This window comes from Ursus americanus, chromosome 1 (assembly GCF_024610735.1).
Source record: "Ursus americanus isolate L20-20 chromosome 1, mUrsAme1.1.p, whole genome shotgun sequence".
Classification (NCBI taxonomy): Eukaryota; Metazoa; Chordata; class Mammalia; order Carnivora; family Ursidae; genus Ursus; species Ursus americanus.
In genome coordinates, this window is record NC_142127.1 from 102317407 (window position 1) to 102339515 (window position 22109).

Consider the following 22109-nt stretch of genomic DNA (forward strand, 5'->3'; position numbering starts at 1 on the left):
GGGGGGTGGAGATGTCCACTTTAACGTAACCCTTTGTGAGTCCTTACCTTGGGCTAAGCATCGTTATGCTAAGGACACGATCAGAGCCTTCTCTTTAGCAGACCCCGCTGAGGAAAGAATCTCAGGCTTCTGAGGCCACATGGCTTCTAAAGGCCTGGGTTACATCCCAGGCCCAGTGAACCTAGGGCCAGATTCCCCCCCGACACCCTACACGGAGAGTGGGAGGTGATGGCCTTCACGGCCCAGGTGAGCTTTCCGCCAAGCATATCCCTCTAACCTGGTTCATGGAAATAGATAGAAACTTCCTGCTTTATTTTCCAAGACTGTTCTAAGGAAACGCAATTCAGTTGTCATTATTTCTTTTCAAAGGGAGAGGAAACCGGCAGGTGGTGTGTTTGGAGGGCTGGCTTGATGGAACAGAATGCGTGTGGACTTACTCATGTAGGAGAGACGATGTGGGAGTAGTTCCAGTAAACATGGTTCTTCCTTACAGTGTTGGGTACAAGACGTGAGAATATTCACAAACTCTGGGAAACAAGGTGCAGTTGGGGTGGGGGCTTATTCCTCCCGAAGGAACTTTCCTCATGCTCTGGATATACTTCGTTGTGTATGGGAGGGAGAGGAAACACTTGGTATTTAATTATCTGTTACTTTTCAAAACACACACCCTGGTCGGGATGACTGACTTGGGCCGCTCCGACCGCTGTCTGCATCCGTGACCTACATAGGTCATGATGAACCGTAAATGCGCTCGGGTCACCGTTTAAAGTGTTGGGGTTTTTCAGACTTCAGCATTTGCTCAGAAATAACGTGAATGACGCCAGACATGAAACCGTTGCTTTTCAAGGCGTGCGGGAGACGCGGTTTCCAAGTGGTCATTCTGAGTGACACCGAGAGCTGCTTTGGCGGCTCATTATTGCCCGTCCCCGGTACAGGCCGTGGGTCACTCTACTCAGAACGTCACTGTTGCTGAGTCAGTCACATTCAGCTTTTCTCTCTCTGCCCAGTGGCAGCTCTGGGAAGTTAGGTACTATAAACAGAACATGGGTCAAAATGAGACGGTATTTGGGGCACCTGGCTGGCTCAGTCGGTCTTGATCTCGAGTTTGGGAGTTCGAGCCCCATGTTGGGTGTAGAGATTATTTAAAAATAAATTAAAAATTAAAGAACTTGAAAAATGGGACGGCATCTTAGTGATCCCGGGGAAACAGGGTCGTGTGAACTGCCCCGCTGTGCTGAGTGAGAGGACAGCTGCAGGGGCACTAGTGAGCGGAGCCAGGGTTTGCTTCCGCTGTTTCTGCCAATCGCCTGGCGCTCTGTGCACGTCGCAAAGAACGCCCTCCTCGCTCGCTCTCAGTGCTCTGCACGCCCGTGGGCCTCGCCCTCACCCCCTGTCTCTTTGTGTTTTGTGCAGTGCCTTCCCCCAGTGCCTTGCTAGTAGACAATCCCACACCTTTTGGAAATGCAAAGGAAGTGATCGCAATCAAGGACTACTGCCCAACCAACTTCACCACCCTGAAGTTCTCCAAGGGCGACCACCTGTACGTCCTGGACACGTCCGGCGGGGAGTGGTGGTATGCGCACAACACCACGGAGATGGGCTACATCCCCTCCTCCTACGTGCAGCCCTTAAACTACCGGAACTCCACGCTGAGCGACAGCGGAGTGATCGACAATCTTCCAGACAGCCCAGACGAGGTGGCCAAGGAGTTAGACCTGCTCGGGGGGTGGACGGATGACAAGGGATCCAGCAAAACCTACAGTAATAACCCTTTCTGGAACGGGGCCCAGACAAACCCATTTCTGAATGGGAACGTGCCGGTGACGCCCGGCGTGGGCGAGCTGGCTCCCAGGAGTACCGTGGATCTGCTCCTTTTCGATACAGGTGCGTCTTCATTCACGGAGTCCAGCTCCGCCACCACGAACAGCACGGGCAACATCTTCGACGAGCTGCCGGCCACCAGCCGCCTCCAGGCAGAGGCGCCGGGCAAGCGGGACAGCCCCTTCTTCAGGAGCAAGCGTTCCTACAGTCTGTCGGAGCTGTCGGTCCTGCAGGCCAAGTCGGACGCTCCCGACTCATCGGGCTTCTTCACGGGCTTGAAGTCGCCGGCCCCGGAGCAGTTCCAGAGCCGGGAGGACTTTCGTGCCGCCTGGCTGAGCCACCGGAAGCTGGCCCGCTCTTGCCATGATCTGGACTTGCTGGGCCAGAGCCCCGGCTGGGGCCAGACCCAGGCAGTGGAGACGAGCATTGTGTGCAAGCTGGACAGCTCCGGGGGCGCGGTGCAGCTGCCTGACACCAACATCAGCATCCACGTGCCCGAAGGCCACGTGGCCCCTGGCGAGACGCAGCAGATCTCCATGAAGGCGCTGCTCGACCCCCCGCTGGAGCTCAACAGTGACCGGTGCAGCAGCGTCAGCCCGGTGCTGGAGGTGAAGCTGAGCACGCTGGAGGTGAAGACCTACATCATCTTGGAGATGAAAGTTTCCGCCGAGGTGAAAAATGACATTTTTAGCAAAAGCACAGTGGGCCTCCAGTGCCTGCGGAGTGACTTGAAGGAAGGGCCCTATGTCCCCATCCCCCTTACCTACAGCTATGGGGACACGGTCCAGGTACAGCTGGACAACCTGGAGCCCTGTATGTACCTGGCCATCGTGGCCCACGGCCCGAACATTCTCTACCCTTCCATGGTGTGGGACTTCATCAATAAAAAGATCACCGTGGGGCTCTATGGCCCCAAACACATTCACCCGTCCTTCAAGACCGTGGTGACCATTTTTGGGCATGACTGTGCCCCAAAGACACTACTGGTCAGCGAGGTCACCCGCCAGGCCCCCAGCCCCGCCCCAGTGGCCCTGCAGCTCTGGGGTAAGCACCAGTTCGTCCTGTCCAGGCCCCAGGACCTCCACGTCTGCATGTTTTCCAACATGACCAATTACGAGGTCAGAGGCAGTGAGCAGGCCAAAGTGGTGAGGGGATTCCAGATGAAGCTGGGCAAGGTGAGCCGCCTCATCTTCCCCATCACCTGCCAGAACCCCAGCGAGCTGTCCGACTTCACCCTGCGGGTTCAGGTGAAAGGCGACCAGGAGGCCATCCTGACCCAGTTCTGTGTCCAGACTCCCCAGCCGCCCCCTAAAAGTGCCATCAAGCCTTCCGGGCAAAGACGGTTCCTCAAGAAGAACGAGGTCGGGAAAATCATTTTGTCCCCGTTTGCTGCCACCTCCAAATACCCGACTTTCCAGGACCGCCCGGTGTCCAGCCTCAAGTTTGGCAAATTGCTCAAGACCGTGGTGCGGCAGAGCAAGAACCATTACCTGCTGGAGTACAAGAAGGGCGACGCCATCGCTCTGCTCAGCGAGGAGAGGATCCGGCTGAAGGGGCAGCTGTGGACCAAGGAGTGGTACATTGGCTACCACCAGGGCAAGGTCGGCCTCGTGCATGCCAAGAACGTGCTGGTGGTGGGCAAGGCCAGGCCGAGCCTGCTCTCGGGGCCCGAGCTGAGCACGTCGGTGCTGCTCGAGCAGATCCTGCGGCCGTGTAAGTTCCTCACTTACATCTACGCCTCCGTCAGGACCCTGCTCATGGAGAACATCAGCAGCTGGCGTTCCTTTGCCGACGCCCTGGGCTACGGGAATCTGCCGCTCACCTTTTTCTGCCGGGCGGAGCTGGACAGCGAGCCCGAGCGGGTGGCCTCTGTTCTGGAAAAGCTGAAGGAGGATTGTAACAACACGGAGAACAAAGACCGAAAATCCTTCCAGAAGGAGCTCATGATGGTAAGTGCTCAGCAGGGGCATGGAGCCGAGGCCAGTCTCCCCGCCTCTCCGTGCACACTCGGGCGTGGCTTTGGTGAACCACCGGGCCGGCGTCCGGGTGCATCTTCGCTCCCCGAAATGCACCGGTGCATGTGCACCTGGAGATGGGTGTTGATGTGGGGTCTTCAGGGAGCCCCAAACAGCTCCAGAGCCACCATGGAGAGCACCGTTCAGGTGGTCTCCTGCTGGATTCGCGAGCTCCTCGGAGGTCTCCGATGGATCCCCCAGTGCCGGGTGGGGGTGAGGGGCACAGGGAGACTCACACCCCAGTTGCCTCTGTTTTGGTCCCTTGGGAGGAGATCCATGTTTCATCAGATTCCCACCAGGATCTGTGACTCTGAAGTTTTCAGAACTGCTGCTCCAAAGTCTAGCTTCATTTTGGTAAGAGTTTTTCTCTCCTCGAGGCCTCTGCGTTTCTTCATCTGCCTCCTTTTTGTGCATGTGAGTAGGGATTGAGGACGGCCTCTGTTTCTCCGGCACAACTGGGAATAGCCATCCTGAGAAGTAGAAAGGGGGAGGTTGGTGTCACACTACAGGACCAGCCCGGGCCGCTAGCCAATGGGGAAAGTATTCGCTGGACCTGCTCTGCGGTGGAAGCCCCCCGCTGTCCGTGGCAAGAGGATGGCCATCCCCCCGACCGCGCCCCCCAGGCCGGACTGAAGGCGGTGGGGAGGGGAGGGGTGACGTGGGGCTGCTACAGGGAGTGGGCGTGGCTGGCACTGAGCGAGGAGAGTGGCCAGGGTGGACGGAGCCCCCTGGGGACCTCTGCCGGTGGGACTTGAGGGCGGGTTGGGGCAATGTCGGAATGGGCACTTGGGGATTACCGAGTGGGAGGTACGGGACTGAAGCTTCTGACACAGAGCAGGGAAGAGCCACCACAGACGGCCAGGGGGAGTGTCTGTACTCGGTATTCACTCGCTGTTTCTGGGCTGCCTGCAGTGTGCTCAGCGCTGATGCCGGCTGCTGGGCTTCCCAAGAATGCGGGCCCTTGACTTGAGCAAGGCACGGAGTGAACATGCGTGCATGACACACTTGCCGTGAGCCCTGAAGAGAAGGGCCCCCCTTGGTAGACTAGGGACAGGCGAGCGGGGCTGGGGGTGGGGGCTGGCGCTGATGCCGGAAGGATGTGCAGGAGCCCACTCGCTGGGGAGGGAGGGCTGTCAGGTTGGAGGCACAGCGTGGGCAAGGGCCAGGGTTTGGAAGAGCATCGATGGGGGCAGACCAGAGGCTGAGGTGATGCAGGAAGAGGGTACGTGGGCGTGGAGCCACCTGTACCAGATCACGCTAGTGCTTTGTTCCGTAGGCACTGAGAGGGGTACAGTGTTTCAGGGGGAAAGGGGAGTCAGGCTGGATCCAGGCGTGTCCTTGCCCCTTGCCACGCCCAACAGCCCCTGAGCTACTCAGAAGCAGCCGTCAGTGGGGTGCCCCACTCCGAACGTCATTTCTGCAGAACATCAGGAGGTCGTCTGGGGGTGGAGGACCTAACTTTCTAGATCTGCTAGCATGAAGGAAACGGGTGGGTAACAGCTTTTTATCAGAGGTAAGAGGTGCGGCCGATCCGAGGACGCCGGGCTGGGAGTACCCTTCCACGTGTGTGCAGATTCCCTTGGCCACTTAGCCTCCATCTGAGTCTCACACTTTGCAGCCACAGCAGCAAAGGGGCAGCTTCTGCAGCCAGGCCTTTCGAATCTGGCTGCAGCTCGCTCCTCCCCACCCCCCGCGGGTTGTTGTCAGCTGGCTGGTTGGCCCGGGGGCCTGCGACCACTGTTCACTGCGTCATCGGGCACAGGCTCTGTTTCCTTGGCGCGTGCACAGCCCTGTGGACCTTCAGAGCTCTGGGGTCTGGCGTTTGCACAGCTGTCTTGGCTCATGCCAGGTTTTGTTTGGTCCCGAATGAAAAATGGTTTTGTCACCCGGGAGTACACAGCTGGGAGTGACAGGCGGCGAGTGGCAGGTGGTGTTACCGTGGCAATGGACTGTCAGGAGACCCCTCCTCCCTTTTGCCAACCTTGGGTTCCCTGTTGGGGCTCTGGGCACGGTGCAGTTCTTGACTGCGTTTTGGGGTGCGCTGTGTGGCGAACACGTACTCGTGTGTATTTGTACCGGGAACTGTGACAACACTGCAAGAAAGGGCTTGGCTCAAGCTGGAGACGGGAGTAGATCTGAGTGGCCACCACCCGGGAGCGTGTGCATGGCGGGTGGCAGATGGAACCTCAGGGACCCGTTTGTCTAAGACTGGAGGCATCTAGGTTCAGCAACATGTTTCCCAGATGAGAGGTTAGTCCTGATACCCGGGATTCCCTCCGGCACAAGACGCAGGTCCCTCCTCATGGTGGGGAGGGACAGGCGGTCAGCTGGGGCGGGGAGGGGACAGCCAGGGCCGTGGGCGGACTTTCCCAAAGGGGCCGAGGCCGGCGCTCAGAGCTGATGCTGGAGCCACCAGGGTGAAGCCACCGGGCTTGGTGACCAGGGGTCACCGGTGGTGGCTGTGGCCAGGGTCGTCTGAGTCCAGGGGCGGGCTCTTTGGAGAAGGTTCTCTGAGAAAGAGAAAGTTAGTCTAGGATACAAATCAAGGGAAGGGCAGCTGTTTCCAGGAGTGGAATAAAGCCTAAGCTGATGGAAATGAAGGGTGAACTGGGAGCTTCGGGGGGTGGGGTGGGGCTGGGGAGGACGGTGTGGAGTGATTCTCTGAGAGTCGGGAGAGAAGCCCCCTTATCCCCCCCAAGAGGGGCAGTTAGCCAACCACTGCACGTTTAGGCGGTTCCTGGGGTTCCTCCAGGAGCCCCAAAGCCGAGGCTCTGCTGCCCGCAGCTCACACGGGGGAGGCTGGCCCGTCTGATGTTTGCACGTGTTGGGAATAGCAGCATGGTTGGGTGAACGTGTAGCAAAACCCAGTGACACCTCGTCGTCTTTTCCTGAGAGTATCTCCTAAAACCGGGCTTGGCAGACTGGCCCCTGGGCCGCCTGCTCTTGTAAGTGAGGTCACAGGGGACCGAGCCCGAGCCCGTCGCTTCATACAGCGTCTGTGCCGCGTTCTCTCCACGCTGGCGGGCTCGGGGCTTGGGACAGAGACCGCAGGGCCCGCAGAGCCGAAACATCTTCCCCGTGTAGCCCTTTGTCGAGCAGGTTTGGTCATTCCCCGTTCCCAAAATGTGCCCTTAAAAAAATGCCTGGCTGCCCCTTGGGTGGCAGTGCGGCTGCTCTGTGACCGTTGAAGCTGCGCTGGCTGATCCAGGCGTGAGCAGGGCTGAAGTTAGAAAATGAAGACGCCTCCGTCCCTGCGTTCTCCGTGCTCCTCGCGATGGAGCCCCGGTCCTCGCCCAGGGCCCCTGGGGACAGAGCCACTGTCCTCGCTCCTGCCAGGGAGGACCCGAGTCAGAAAGCATGACTCTCGTGCGTTCTGTTACCTGGAAAACTTGGCCGCCTCCGGAGCCGGGCAGCTGGGCACACGGACACACGTTCACCCTGTGCGCTGGGAAACCCGGGGGCCAAGGCTGAGCAGGGACACGGAGGGACTGATCGTCCACCGTGCGGCAGGGGGGGGACCCCGCCAGCCTCAGTGCTTTCGGGGCTTCAGCAGCACCACCCCACAAAAATTTAAATCCAGAATTCGACCGATGTATCACATGTCCCCCTGCCATACGCAGGGACGTAGATGTATTTATGTCTTCTGAAGCACAGACCTACTAAACGTTGATTTTTTTAAAACAATGTATGAACGTATGAAAATTCAAGTGAAAGCAGACCCTTTTCTGAAATACATAGAGTTGACATGTCGCGTAATCCAGATCTGTGTTTTGTTTGGTTCCATCCGTGATGTCGAGGACTGAGTGCTCACGGAACCGCTAAGGCCTCCCTCCACCTCTGTCACCTCGAAGGACCCTGGACAGGCCACCTGTGGGCATGGGGGGTCTCCATCACTCTCTCGGCCTAATCTGCAGACTGGGGTGAGCTCAGCATCTGCCCCGTGGGGGTGCTGAGGGCCGGATGAGTACATGCCCGGCTCACAGTAAGCGGTCAGTTGTGGTAGCTTATTCCAGAACACAACGGAACAAACCAGAACACGACCACGGGACCCTCAAGCTCTCTCTGGCGAAGCGCAGTTCCAGCCAGCTGCCAGCCTGCGGACCTGGGGTGGCACCAGAGTGACCCGTCACCCCTGTTGTAAATTGTAGAGTGACCTGCTGGGGCGTCCAGCCAATGCATTCAGCAAATTGCCAAAAAAGTCACCATTCCTCCGTCTTGTTTAGCTCCCCCAATATAAACATGAAGTGTAGGTGAGGACACTCGGTCTAAATTAGCTGCGCCCTTGAAAGTGAGCGACCCAGCAGACCATAGCTGCACGCGGCCAAGGCCACCAGCCGTCGTCAGGACAATGGACAGAGTTCTCACAGGAGCTGCGTGTTCCGCTCAGTCGGGATGGGGCTGGTGGGGTGGTTGTTTTTAGCATATGCTCTTGGAGTCTTGGGGTGACAATAGACAATAGAGCCTAGAAGGACAGAAAGAACACCAGATGACTTTTCCTGCTTCTAGCCTCTCCGGTCTTAATGCTCACCTGGCCGAGGACCGAGAAACCGTGTCCATGGGGCCTCGGAGCCCCACTTTTCCCACTGTTGGGGTGGAATCTGAGACTGCTGGGCGGCAGAGCCTCCGTGGATAGTGCCAGGCCCACGTGCACCCAGCAGCCGTCACGAAAGCTGGGTGGCAAGCCTTTTGCATCCCACGGTGGGCAGACCCGGGGGCGTGCTGGTTTGTGCTCGCTGATGTGATTACGTTTCTTTAAGACCCCCGCCCGGGGTCTCACAGAACACACTGGACTGTTGAGCTCTGTGTTGGAAGCCTGCCTGATCCGGCCCCTTTCCTAGAGGGGGAAGCGAGTCCCAAGGTTGTCACCTGCTGGCTCGGGGCCAGGCGGGGTTTTGGGCCGGGCTCGGTCCCCTTGCCTCCTTCCTTCCTTCCTAGGGTGGCAAGCATTCGTTTCCCTCCCAAAGTCTCTCCACCGTTGGTGACTCCTGTTCTGAAGACACACTAGAAAGTTCTTTCAGCTTTGGCAAGGGAGCAATCCTATTGATTCCAGAAAGTGTCTTTCTGATGGTTCTCCCTCAGGCTCAGCCTTGGGCCTCTCCATTCTCCTTATCCTCCACACGGGGTCTTCACTTCGCCCTCCAAACCTGACAGCCCAGATGTCGGTGTGCGCCTCAGCCTCCATCGGAGCCCGTCTGCCCCTGGAGCTCTACGTCCTGTCCTCGGAGCCCCAGGCCTCCGGTCCATCTCGGTGAAACATCACTGTGTCCAGCTGCTCCGAGGGAGCGGGACCAGGGCCAGCAGCCAACATCCGCCCTCACCCCGTGGGTCAGCATCCCGGGGATGCCAAGGCAGCGTGCCACCGACGGGGTGGCCCAGAATGGCAGACGCGTGTTCTCTCCCCGCAGGCCTGCTTCCTCCGGTAGCTCGGGGGGACAGTCTGGTCCAGGCCTCGCTTCTGGCTCCCGCTTGCTCCCACCGTCCTTGGTGCTCCTTGCCTTGTGGCTGCCTCACCCCTGTCTCTGCCTCTGTCCTTACACAGACTTCTTTCCTCTGTCTCTGTCTCTCTCCTTGTAAAGATAGCCAGTCATTGGACAAGGGGCTGCCATGACCTGGTTTTAACTAATGACATCTGCAAAGACCCTGTTTGCGAATACAGCCATTCTGAGTGTCCAGGTGGACATGACTTTGGGGAGAGAGTGCTGGCAAACCCAGTCCACCCTGCAAAATTCATTGCTTTCCTTCCGTCCTGTGGGTGTCAGCCATGCTGGAGTTCAGGGGGCACTTTCTAGGCCCTAGAACTTTCGGGGTCAAGAACGTGTTGTCTCCTTGTGGAACGCCCCAGGAAACCAGAGCCTGCCCTCTGACCTGCCTCGTGCTCTGCTCCTTACTCCTCAGGCCTTACTGAAAATGGACTGCCAGGGCCTGGTGGTCAGACTCATCCAGGACTTCGTGCTCCTGACCACAGCGGTCGAGGTGGCGCAGCGCTGGAGGGAGCTGGCCGAGAAGCTCGCCAAGGTGTCCAGGCAGCAGATGGACGCGTACGAGTCTCCGCACCGGGACAGGAACGGGGTCGTGGACAGCGAGGTGAGCCCGGGCTGTGAGAGTCATCACCGCTGTGTCGACCCGACAGCGTGTGGATGGGGGTGGGTGAGTTGCCGTGAGAAAGCATAGGCTCTCCGTGAGTGGGGTGAGTGTCCTTCTCGGGACTGTTGGCTGCACGTCCCGATCTTCAGTGACCTTCCGTCAGACGGAGCAGCGCATGAACGGAGCCCTTTGTGGGCTCTTCTGCTTGGTCTCTGACCCGGGCTCTGTTGGCTGAGTACCTGGTGTGTTGTGGAACTTTGCCCAGAGACAGTTGGGTTCCTGCTCGGGGGTTCTTGATAGTCTCTCTTGGTGGCGGAGGTTGATTTAAGCTTCCAGAAAGCTGGTTTGGGCCTGGGAGACCTAGGAAGGAGGAAATCCCAGAATAAGGGTGTCCTTTGTTAATGCCGTGAATTTCTAAAGAAATGGCCCACCTAGAAAGTGCTGCAGAGATTGTAAGGAGAGAAGTCCTTCCTGTTCGCTCAGTCACCCTCAGCTCTACCTGCTCTTGCCCCAAACCCCATCTTCCCTCAGGAACATGCGGGCTCTGGACAGGGTCCGTGCCACCTGCTTCTCTGCATTTGTCCCGCTCTCCAGTGAGAAACATAAACAATGAGCAAAGGAACTGGAGTTAATAGGCTCGAATAATAGAATCAGTTCTCTTACTGTCCCCTAATCTTCTCTCCCCCCTCCCTCCTTTTATTTTGGACGACTCTACCATCCAGGCCATGTGGAAACCCGCCTATGACTTTTTATTAACCTGGAGCCACCAGGTCGGGGACAGCTACCGGGATGTCATCCAGGAGCTGCACATAGGCCTGGACAAGATGAAAAACCCCATCACCAAGCGTTGGAAACACCTCACGGGGACTCTGATCCTGGTGAACTCCCTGGACATTCTGAGAGCAGCTGCCTTCAGTCCTGCCGACCACGACGACTTCGTGATTTGAGAGGGTTCCCTCGCGCCCACTGCTGCTCTGGGCCCCGCGCCCTCTGTCTGTCCTGGATGCCCGTGCCATCACGTGGAGCGGGGGAGGGAGGAAGGGCCGGCTGCTCAGACCCGCAGGGTCGCTCTCGGGCCGGACCCACACCCAAAGACCAAGCACAGGCACGCTCCAGCGCCCTCCTCCGTCGTGGGTGGGGGGGGGGGGAACTGAAGGGAATTTCTACTGCAGGTCATTGCCAATCAAATAGCTTTCTATTTGTTAGGTATAAATTTAAATTTAAAATCACTTTTTTTAAAGTATGGGGGGAGGCATATGAGAAAGGTTGTATCTGATTTTTTTAATGGACCATAAAGGTTAAAAAACAAAAAAAACACCTTAATAGGGGAGGATGCTGTTGAGGCTTTTATGTTCTGTAAAGACCTTTTTAAGTTATGTTACAGATGTATATATGTATTTAAGGTCACTGGGGGCATTTGTGATTCCCAGCCACACTTTGCATTTCAACACTTAGCGTGCGGAGAGACACTTGTTCAGGTGTTGGACCTCTGTTGCTCTGTCCTTGTCAAAAGGGTAAATCAAATAGGAATGTGGTTTTTCGGTAGATGAGTCCAGCTCTTGCCCATCGTTTCTGAGAGTGTCCTAGGTCGTGCTGTCCCCTCTCACCTGCCTTCTCTTCTGTCCCTTTGCCTCGCGTTACGGTAAATGACCAGCGATGGCACATGCGAACCTTCTTCAGGCTTTGGTGGGCAGAGTCAAGTCCTACATGAGCAAGCAGGTGCCCATGAGATGGAAGGGCAGCTGGGAGCTGGCATTCTTCACGGCCCCCACCTGTGTGCAGTTGGTCGTTCAAGAGAACAGTGCCATTTGCCGTGTGGTGGTCCCTGCAGCCTTCAGCCACTGTTGTCCTGTTTGTCCCTGGGAGCAGGGGAGGGCTCCCTGTAGGGCTCAAGGCCTCTCCTCCATGCGCATGAGGGAGGTCTCACCCTGAGGGGTGCCCTGTGCTAACGTGTGTGCAAAGGGGCCTGCTGCCACTGGCCACCTCCTCTTCATTCCATATGAAATCAACCCCTCTCCCTTCCTGCTACACCCCTGTGGCCTAGGAAATAATAACATAGGGGACACCATCTTTTTTGTGTACCGCAGAAAGATTATCTGAGCAGGATGAACGTTTTCTAAACATGAAAATGTTTCCCACCTAAAGTCAGGGACTTGGCAGAATGTTGTTGCCCTGATGACCTTTACAGATGTAGATCGGCATGGCTGTGTGGGCGCTCGGTGTTGGGCTCCATGATCGCACTGTGGTGGTGGCAGCTCGGGAGGGAGGGAGGGAGGGGCAGGACGGAATTATCTGGCAAATCAGGAGAGTTGATTCCCGGCAGTGTGCCAGGACACGCGGTATGCTTGTATGAAGTGATGTTGGGCCACTTGGGATTCCTGGACCGCGTTCTCTAATTCTGACATCTTGAAACATGTTATGTCAATTACTTAGTGTAATCAGGGGGTGATCCCTGTTGGGCTGGAACATTCTTATGTATCTATTGATTCAGATCCTGAAGACCAATTGGCTAGGGGAAAAAAACACCACACAGAAAAACGCTATGTTTTTTATGCTGCAAGAACCAGGACACGCAATTCCCCAATCATCACACCAAATAACCTTAAATTCCGCTTCTCATTCCCACCTCATTCTTTCCAGAGATCATCTCTCGCCTTCTCCGCAAAGAAGCAGCAAAACCAGTTGCACCTTAAACCGTGGATATTTTTCCTCAGGGGCTTTAAATAGTTTCCTATGCAACGTGTCTTGTAGCACAAATTAAATTCTACAAAAGTTGCAGTAAAGTTTATTTGTATATTTTAACCTATTTAGTGTGTGTGCGTGTGTGTGTGTGTGTGTGTGTGTGTGTGTGTTTCTGTACCCAACCAAACTTTAAATAAAATAAAACCTAGTGAAAGTATCTGTGAATAATGGCTCCTCCCCTAAGAGCCACCCCTACATGACAGTGTGACCGTTGATTTAGCAGATGACTTTTATATATTTACTGAATATTCTGTAGGCCGGTCTAAGAAGCTCGGTTAAAATCTCCAGTTCTTAGGGTGCCTGGGTGACTCAGTCAGTTAAGTGTCTGAGGTCTTGATTTTAGCTCAGGTCTTGATCTCATGGTCATGAGCTCAGGCCCAGCGTTGGGCTCCATGCTGAGCATGGAGCCTACTTAAAATTTAAAAAATAGGGAAAAAATCTCCAGTTCTTTACTGATGTTAATTCTGATATTCGAAGTAATAGTAATTTGCATATAAAGTTATGGTGTTTGCAGGTGTTTTTTGAGGACCAAATATTCAGGAAAAGGATTTGATTGGGAAGGAAAAAAAACCAGCTTCCCAAGAAGACAATTTTGTGCATAATAAATTCCTGCCCTGGTTCTCATTTGACCATCATACAGTCATGTCACATGGGACATGTGCCAAATCGCTTGTGATCACCAAGCCCCGACCCCCTGTGTCACCTGGTGCAGGAGCCAAGCCCAGGCTTGGTCCTGGGACCCTCCCAACGAGTGGTCACCAGATCAGCACCCTGTTGACTCCTAAGCATTCCTGCCGCCTCCATGGGACTACAAGCTTTGCCTTCTCTCCCTTTGCTCTCCTTGCTGCTCACTGCTCCACACCCTCCCCCCACCTGGGCCACCTAGACACGCTCCCCTCCTGCTTCCCCCTGTATGGTCTGCTCCGGGCTCACGCTCGCCCTGGGCTGCGTCTCCCAGGCACCATCAGCTGCAGAGCTCCCTGGACCATCCCCCACACTTATTCCTCCCTGCCTTTTTTTTTTTTTAAAGACTTTATTTATTTATTTATTTGACAGAGATAGAGACAGCCAGCGAGAGAGGGAACACAAGCAGGGGGAGTGGGAGAGGAAGAAGCGGGCTCATAGTGGAGGAGCCTGATGTGGGGCTCGATCCCACAACGCCGGGATCATGTCCTGAGCCGAAGGCAGACGCTTCACCGCTGTGCCACCCAGGCGCCCCTCCTCCCTGCCTTTGAACTGTCCCCCACGCTGCACACCTCCTCCTCCATCAGCCACACTGGGCTCCTTGAGCTCATCAAGTGTCCCAGCTCGTCGCTGAATCCCCGGAGCCTGGTGCCACAAATGTCCTGTGGCAGGGAATTGACCGTGACTGATAGAAATGGATCGCTGAGGGGCGCCTGGGTGGCACAGCGATTAAGCGTCTGCCTTCGGCTCAGGGCGTGATCCCGGCGTTATGGGGTCGAGCCCCACATCAGGCTCCTCTGCTATGAGCCTGGTTCTTCCTCTCCCACTCCCCCTGCTTGTGTTCCCTCTCTCACTGGCTGTCTCTTATCTCTGTCGAATAAATAAATAAAATCTTAAAAAAAAAAAAAAGAAATGGATCGCTGAATGCGGATAGCTTGGCTATTGGAGGGGCTAGAACGGGCTTCGTATTTACCACGAATGTAAAACCTATTTGGCCAGCGATGAGGGCATCGGACCCAGCTTAGTTTTCGAAGTGTTCCAAGGGGAGAACATGGCAGGGATGGAACTCGTGTACACCAAACGCAATTAATTTCCCTAATAGCATTTCTAGGCACGAGGGAAACACTGTCAGTTTGGTCCGTGATTTATGCTGTAGTAAAATTCAGTTTTATGTAAAATAGATGGAATATGGCATCATCTGAAACAGTAACCTGAATTTGGGAGAAAAGAGAGTGCCGCCAAGTGCCCAGGCTTGGCTTCAAACCTGTGGTCTATGAAAGGTTTGCCCCATTAAATCTTCGTGATGACCTTGGTTTCAGAGAGGAGGAAAGCAGCTGGGGGTGGGGGTGGGGTGCAGTGGCCAGTGCGAGCTCTGTCCCCCCCAGCTGTGCCTTCCTGCCCTCTTGTCTAGCCCCAGCTGAGCCCTGCTGCCACATCAGAAGCAGAGAGAAATCCGTCAGCACGCAGGCCGTAGCCTGAGAAGCAGGTGCCCAGGAGTGGGGAGTGCTTCTGACGGCTGAGCTCCGGGAAGGGGGCCGGGGGGCCAGCAAGCCGGGTTGTCCCTCCACCTCTCACAAACCTCTGCTGGAACGTGTGTGCCCAGTAGTTAAACCTTACTATTTTGTGTCCATTTCCCTAAAACCTCAGGTATTTAAAATAATTGCACTTAGCCCAAATATTCCTTTTTTAAAAAAAATTTCGGCTTTATTGAGGTGTACTTGACATAGAAACAAACGTCTTCTAGTTTTAAGACCCAGTCATTTTCATCAAAGAGCTCATCCCGGTGGGTTGCACTCTAATATAAATGGGCCTCACTACTGAACTGTATTGAACCATTTAAAAATGGTTAAGACAGAAGGCTGGTGTTATTTGTCTTTTGCCACAATTTTTTTAAGTGAAGAAAGAGCCCCGGTTGCCCACAAGCCCAGCATCCGTTTATGGAAACCAGGGAGTGGATCGCGGCAGGTACGATGCAGCTTTAACCCCTCCTGGGTCGTGGGCCCCTCTGACAGTTGGATAAAGCTATAGAGTTCTCGCCGTTGGGTAAACTCATAAAGAAACCTGGGCTCACAAATGAATGCAGTTATGTCTACATACAGTTAGCAGAAGGTCTTTTTAATTGTCGTGGGGACACACGTGCTATTTTATGCGCTAAATAACAACCTGGTAGCGGGTGTCATCCACCCCACACTCAGAATCGTAATGAGCATTGCGGGCATCTGACATGGAGAAATCGTTGACAAAATCGCGGGAATCTCTTTCAGAGGTCCCTTGCCTCCACGCATGCCCGGAGGGGATGCTAATGTTCAGTGAGAGGTTAATGAAAATGAAGATGTAATTTTTTTCCTTATTTAAGAAATAGGAGCTCATCCTAAGGAACCTGAAATCAGATTTGCTCTGCCAGTTGCTTCGAATGGCTTGCATGATGTTTTCTGCTCCAGTTCAGCCAGAAGAGTATTTTTAAAGCCTTGCTTCTCTGAGCTGACACTGCCTAACGAGGGAGGAGGGAATTGAAGACATGAACTGGTCGTGTCTGTGACTTTTTGAATATCTGAAGTCATTTTTCTTAATTTCCCAATTCAGTTGGTTCCCTTTTTAGAAGAGTATCTGTATACTCACGTCCTAGGTATGCAGCACAACTCTCTTTGTACTCTTCACTCCAGGGGTCTGCAAGAGACCGCCAGATCGGAGCGTGCATGCGGCAGAAGCCTCGTGAGATGTGGGCGGCTGGGCGGGAGGGCGGAGGGGAGGGCTGCTCTCCCGGTGTGTCTCCTGGAAGCCCGTCTTGGGCACACAGAGCGTCGAGGGAGAGAAGAGCCAGCTCCTGGCCCTCCCGGATCTGGATTCCAGGAAGGAAGATGCAGACCTTGGAAATTGAAGGGAGATGGAAGCGTTATTGTCAGAGGAGACCAGGAAAGGATTTGAGAGGCCACAGTGCTTTCCCCTCTCCCCCACACACCCACTCCCGTTATATTGATCATTAATGAAGGCTCTGATTCGACCCCTTCCATTTCTGTTAGGGCGTTTCTCCTTTCATCTGGCAACCGCCGTGTCTCCCGTGGACCCACAACCCCATGCTGGTCCCCTCAGACCATCCTCCACATGGCCACCAGGACAGTCCTTCTAAAATAGAAACCCATGTTCCTTCCTGCTTAACGCCCACCTTCAGCAGCCCCCGTGTTTAAAGCAGATGAATGGGGGGTGAGGGAGGGGCTCTCCCAGGCCTGCCCATGGATCATCGTTGGCCCTTATGAGGTTTCCACCTGTCCACACAAAGAGAAATAAGCACAGTGGACTGAGGATTCCATTCAGCCAAATTTATGCAAATCAAATCATCGCTCCTGGTCCTGAGATTAGGCCCTCCATTCCTTTTTGGTGTCAAAATGTCCTTTACTTTGGTAACTGATTATGGTAGTGAATTGTAGGAGTTGTGGTTCTAATGCCTTTCTTGGCAAAGTGAAATGTTGGCCGATGACAGGCATGCATGCATTTTTTAAGACTTGAAGTTTTGGACAAATAAGGGAGAAGCAGCATGAGACCGTCCATTTCCGTGGCCCGTTGCCCTTGTGGCTGTTTCTCCCAGACCACCGTCGCACTGTGGTAATAATGGCTTTATCACGTTTCCTAGGTGCTCGCATCTTGAGAACGCTTTGGCTGTATTTGGAACCCAGAAAACAAACTCGCAGCTTCTCTTGCAGCTAAATGCAGCATGTGACTAGTGGATCTCTGACTCGGAGACCAGCAACTTGCAGTAGGAGGCGAGGGGTGTGGCAGAACGTTCAGGGCAGCAGTGGTCCCGGGTCCTTGCCCCACTGTGACATAGGTGGCATTCCCGTGGTTGGCGTGCCCGATGTAGGGGCACCTTCCTCATCAGGCTGGTTCTGGACGTCAGTGTGGAGTGTGGCTCCTCTCCCAGCCCTCTGGTGAATGACCCAATTATCTTTCAATGGTCCCCTTTCCGGAAGCATCTGCCAGGGCCAATTTCTGTTTCTTGCACACAAGCACCTGGGCTTCTGACGAGTTTTATTCCTTCAGGGTTCTGCTCTGATCATCAGACTCCCCTGGGAGGTCTTCTTGGACGCACCAAGAAAATTCCTGCTTCTTTTCCCTGCAGCCCTCTGCCCTTACTACAAGTATAATCCGAATCTTTCCAGGCATTTGCACGTTGTGCCCCACAGACCATAAACTGAACGAGGACAATGCCACGGTGCCCAGCTCACACTCAGTAAATTCTCGGTGCGCGGCTGGCTGAATGAACAACTCCCCAGGGGCCGCTGCAGACCATCCAGGGGAGCGGAGGCTACCCACTAGTGCCTGACTAGCTTTGCGTGTAATTGTAAGGATTTCTTCTTTTTTTTTTTTTTTAAAGGTTTTATTTATTTATTTGACAAAGATAGAGACAGCAGCGAGAGAGGGAACACAAGCAGGGGGAGTGGGAGAGGAAGAAGCAGGCTCCCAGCAGAGGAGCCTGATGTGGGGCTCGATCCCATGACGCCAGGCTCACACCCTGAGCCGAAGGCAGACGCTTCACTGCTGTGCCACCCAGGCGCCCCTGTAAGGATTTCTTCTTATCAAACAAATACAAGTTTTACAGGGAGCCTCTTCTGGATATTTTTCTAGAAATTTTTATCTCTCCTCGTTTTAGTTCACCAGTCTTCCCACTCTAGCATCACGTGTGTTCAGCTCAGCCGAAGCTCGCACTTGGAATATCGAGGGTTTGCTTTATTGTTCGCACATCGCGTTTTTTCCCACATTCCAAATGCAAAGTCACTGCACACCCGAGGTGCAGATGATCGCACGTAGGTGAGAATAGCAGACGTGGAGACACTTGCTGAACATCTGTAGCCCCCGGGGAGCAGGTCTCGTCAGGCTGCCTGGACACCTGAGCAAGCAGGGGGCAGGCGGCGGGTGCCTGGCAACCCCGGCTCTCCCAGGGCCGTCCTCCTCCTCCAGAAGAGAGGGGTCTGGAGAGGTGACTCACTTGCATTTTTGATGCTGAGCCTGGTTAGAATCAACGTCTACAGAATGAAGACTTCACAGTAGGATCCAGGCTGACGAGTCAGCTTTGTGCCTTGACACTGAAATACACAAATGCCATCCGTGTGCGGACGGACGTGCCGGGCGCGGGTCTGTTGTTCGTGCAGCTAGTCAGTTCATACGGATACACTGATGTGTTAAAAAAAAATCTCTTTGGAAAATCAGATTCCAGTTCTCCAAGTCATTTTGCAAAACACCTTTATATATACCTCATTATCACATTTTCCATGTGAGAGATGAGTCGAGAAATTAAAGACAGAAAAGGTAATGGATATGGGTGAGGGATGCGGGCACTTGACCTAGTTAGAAATAATTTATACAGACCTTGGAGATTTATGTCTTTTTCCCAGGCCCTGGGAGATAGCTCTCATGTTTCAAATATTAGGTTTGTGCAAAATACAGAGAGAGGTACCAATGGCCGGTGTCAGGATGCCGTGCACAGGATATCCGGAGCTCTCAAAACAAAAATAAACCTGCTTTGCATTCAGAAATTCATACCCAAGTAAAAGCAACTCTGTTTTCTCTTTGTGACATGTAATATATCCCAAAATTATGCTTAAAATGTTATTGGATATCTTTGATACGATCAGGCAGCACTTCTTCCCGAATGAAAGACCTTTGCTCCGTACTCCCACCGCCCTCCAAAAATAACGATTACCATCATTTTCGAAATGTCTTCAAAACATAAAACTTTACTTTGTGCTATTCAAACGTTTTTAATACTCACTCCTGTTTGGGTGTTTTGCAAGTCCTTCAGATTACAACAGAGATCTGGTTAAAGTATCATTAGTGGTTTGGGTTCCTGTATGTCTTCTTCCACACCGAGCTCTGGGAGGAAGGGAAGCGGTACCAGCCTAGCGATCTTGAGAAAGAGTTCAGCTATATAAGGTCATTTTTTAAACCGTAACTGCCGTGACCACTCACCTGATTTTTTTTTTTTTAAGTGAAGTCCGCGGACCACCTGAAGGAGACTCGCCAGGAAGAAGCATATTTAAAAATGCAGATTCCAAGGCCTTCCCGGACTTTTAGAAGCAGATGTTTGTGGGGGCCCAGGAATCAGCATTTTACCAAGCTTTCTGTCTGAGTCTAGGGTGCTGAAGTGTGAGGGCAGGCTCAATTTTTAGTTGTATGGTAAAACACTAGGCAGAACAGAAATGGACGTGGTTTCCGTCTCTGGATAGGAGCGGATGGACGTGGATTCGGTGTTGTCATGTCCACGTCATTTCTGCAGCCACAGCTCCAGACTCCTGAGCCAGCTGGACTCCACACACTGCCTCACTTTCATCTGCCTCCTGCCGAACTTTAATTAAAATCCAGGCCGTTGTTTACAGGGAGGTTTCTCTGATATGAACCATGTCCTAGGTACCTGTTGGACTGTCCCCGCCGAGAGGCATAAAGGGGCCGCTGGCAGGTGCTAGCGGGCACGCCCTCGCTGCCCTGTGCCTCCTGGGGCTTCCTGTTTGGCAGACGGGACTTCTATCCCTGCTGGAGACTGTGTTCCGCAGCCCTGCCTAAGGTTTGGGACTCACCCAGTGTTCCGAATTCAGGGGCTAATGTTCACGGCCGGGTGTGGGGATTCCCAGCTGCCTCCTACCTCCGTGGCAGGCCCCGTGTGGGCAGAGGCAAGTCCTCTCATTTGGTTAACGCTGGTCCTTAGGCAAGGACTCTGGAGAAGTGCCTCCTGCTGGCCAGTGCGGGCTCAGTTGTAGCTGGGAGGTGCAGGGGGTTCTCACATGTGTGCACCTGTCCCTGACCGTGTGAGCGTGTCCATTGTATCCGCACAGACGGCCAGAAGGATTCTGAGGCAGGCCTCCTGGCATTGCTTACCTGGCGTCACATCAGCTCTATGGAAGTAACTGGCCCTTTGGCTTTACACCAAGGCCACCAAGACTAATGACAGCTGACACTTAGCCCTTCCTTTGTGCCTGTCATAGTCCTAAGAACTTTAGAGATTTTAACTCATTTGATCCTCGCAACACTCCTGTGAGATAGGTACAATTACTAGGCAGATGAGAAAGTAAGGCGCAGAGAGGTTAAGTAGCTTCCCCAAGGTCACACAGCTCTGAAGTGTGGAGCTGAGATCCAAAGCCCTGGAAGCTTGGCTCCAAGGTCCTTACTGTCCTCCGTTCCTGCCACACCCAGGTGATATTTTCCTGTGAGCCAAAAACCCTAGCAGGAGACCGCAACTGTCACTTGCATCATCGAAAGTGGTAAATAGCAATAATTGTATTTCTGACTTCAGAATGTTTTATGTGGAGACGATAAAAGGTAGAGAGCGTTTGCAACAGGCTCTTCGTTTTTAATCTCCTTGGGTCAAGCAGATGTAATTGGTTTGCATTCTACCCGCATACGTCAGGGGCTGGCGTGAAGACAGCACGGAGGCCTGCTGAAGGAAGAGTGACTTTAAAAATTTGCTGAATATGAGCGTCCATCAGTAATGGGACAGTGAGATGAATTGTGGTACATTTATACAGGGAGTTCTGTCCAACCATAAAAAGGCACTAGAACTATTGGTGTGAGAGGGTCTCCAAGATACAGTAAGTGAAACAAAAATCTCTCGTTTATGTTAAAAGTAAAAAATAGGACCACAAAGCACTCCTAGAGTGATGCCCACGAATTATGGCTAGTGGGGGGATGGGGTGGGGGTGGGGTCACTGGGGCCTGGAGATCTGCATTTTGGGGAGAGAACTTTCTGTTGCATCTTTTTGTGCCTTTTGATTTCTTGCTCTGTACTGCTGATATTTTCACAATTCCATATATTTTTTGCTACAGATAATAATGTATGAAATGAGAGTAATTTAGAATTGGCTCCGGGGAGAGAATGAATACCTCAATTTGCAAAATTAAAAAATCAAACAAGTACCTAATTTGCATATTGTTAATCAGTAAAGTGGGTATAGATAGGCAGATAATCAAAACTGATTTATAGCCTAGCACTGGATGTTTTCAGGCAGGGTACCCGGGTGCATTTCCGGGGCGTCCAGGAGACCCTCCGGTAGTGTTCCTTCTGCTCTGTGCTTCCTCTGAGGAGGGTATCTGGAGGGTTTTTTTTTTAAGATTTTATTTATTTATCTGACAGAGATAGAGACCGCCAGCGAGAGAGGGAACACAGGCAAGGGGAGTGGGAGAGGAAGAAGCAGGCTCCCAGCGGAGCCCGATGTGGGGTTTGATCCCAGAACGCCGGGATCACGCCCTGAGCCGAAGGCAGATGCTTAACAAGTGAGCCACCCAGGCGCCCCGATATCTGGAGTTTTTAGTAGATGGTCCTACAGGCTGGTAATCCACAAAAGTGTAACAAACACTAGTCTAGAAGCCGTGGAAGAAGATGACGTCCGTGTAAAAGACTATATACTATTCAGAGCTTTAGTGAGTATCCCAGAGGGGTCCAGCAGCGTGAAGCTAAGGAGGGGTAAGGGAGGAGAGGCCAGCACTCTGCCCATGGACCCGTGCAGCCTGCTAGCCTGCGCCCAGGGCTCAGCCCACCCAGAGGCTCTCAGCAGCCCCACACCCCATGCCCCACATACAATGTGCATCCGTCTGCCCATCTGCTGGGACCGCACTTGGCTGCGTGCCACAGAACCTGCGAGCGACTGTGTGGGGGAAGGGGTTCATTTTCCTCACCTGACAAGTGGTCGGGGTGGGTGAGCGCTTGGGGGCTGGTGCACTTGCTCAGGGAGCCAGCCTCCTCCTCTCCCCGCACAGCCATCCTTCATGTGGCCCTGCCCC

General features: G+C 53.8%; 1 protein-coding gene across 4 annotated transcripts in view; it reads left to right on the plus strand.

Moving 5' to 3' along the window:
* SH3BP4 (SH3 domain binding protein 4) overlaps nt 1-13809 on the plus strand; it is an 82700-nt gene extending 68891 nt beyond the window's left edge. For all 4 annotated transcript variants that reach the window (XM_045794056.2, XM_045794060.2, XM_045794059.2 and 1 more), the window contains 3 exons: nt 1414-3770; nt 9732-9920; nt 10643-13809. In XM_045794056.2, coding sequence (XP_045650012.2) covers nt 1414-3770; nt 9732-9920; nt 10643-10867 — 2771 coding nt within the window. In that variant the 3' untranslated portion in view covers nt 10868-13809. The remainder of the gene's footprint in view (nt 1-1413; nt 3771-9731; nt 9921-10642) is intronic.
* The last annotated feature ends 8300 nt before the right edge of the window (nt 13810-22109 follow it).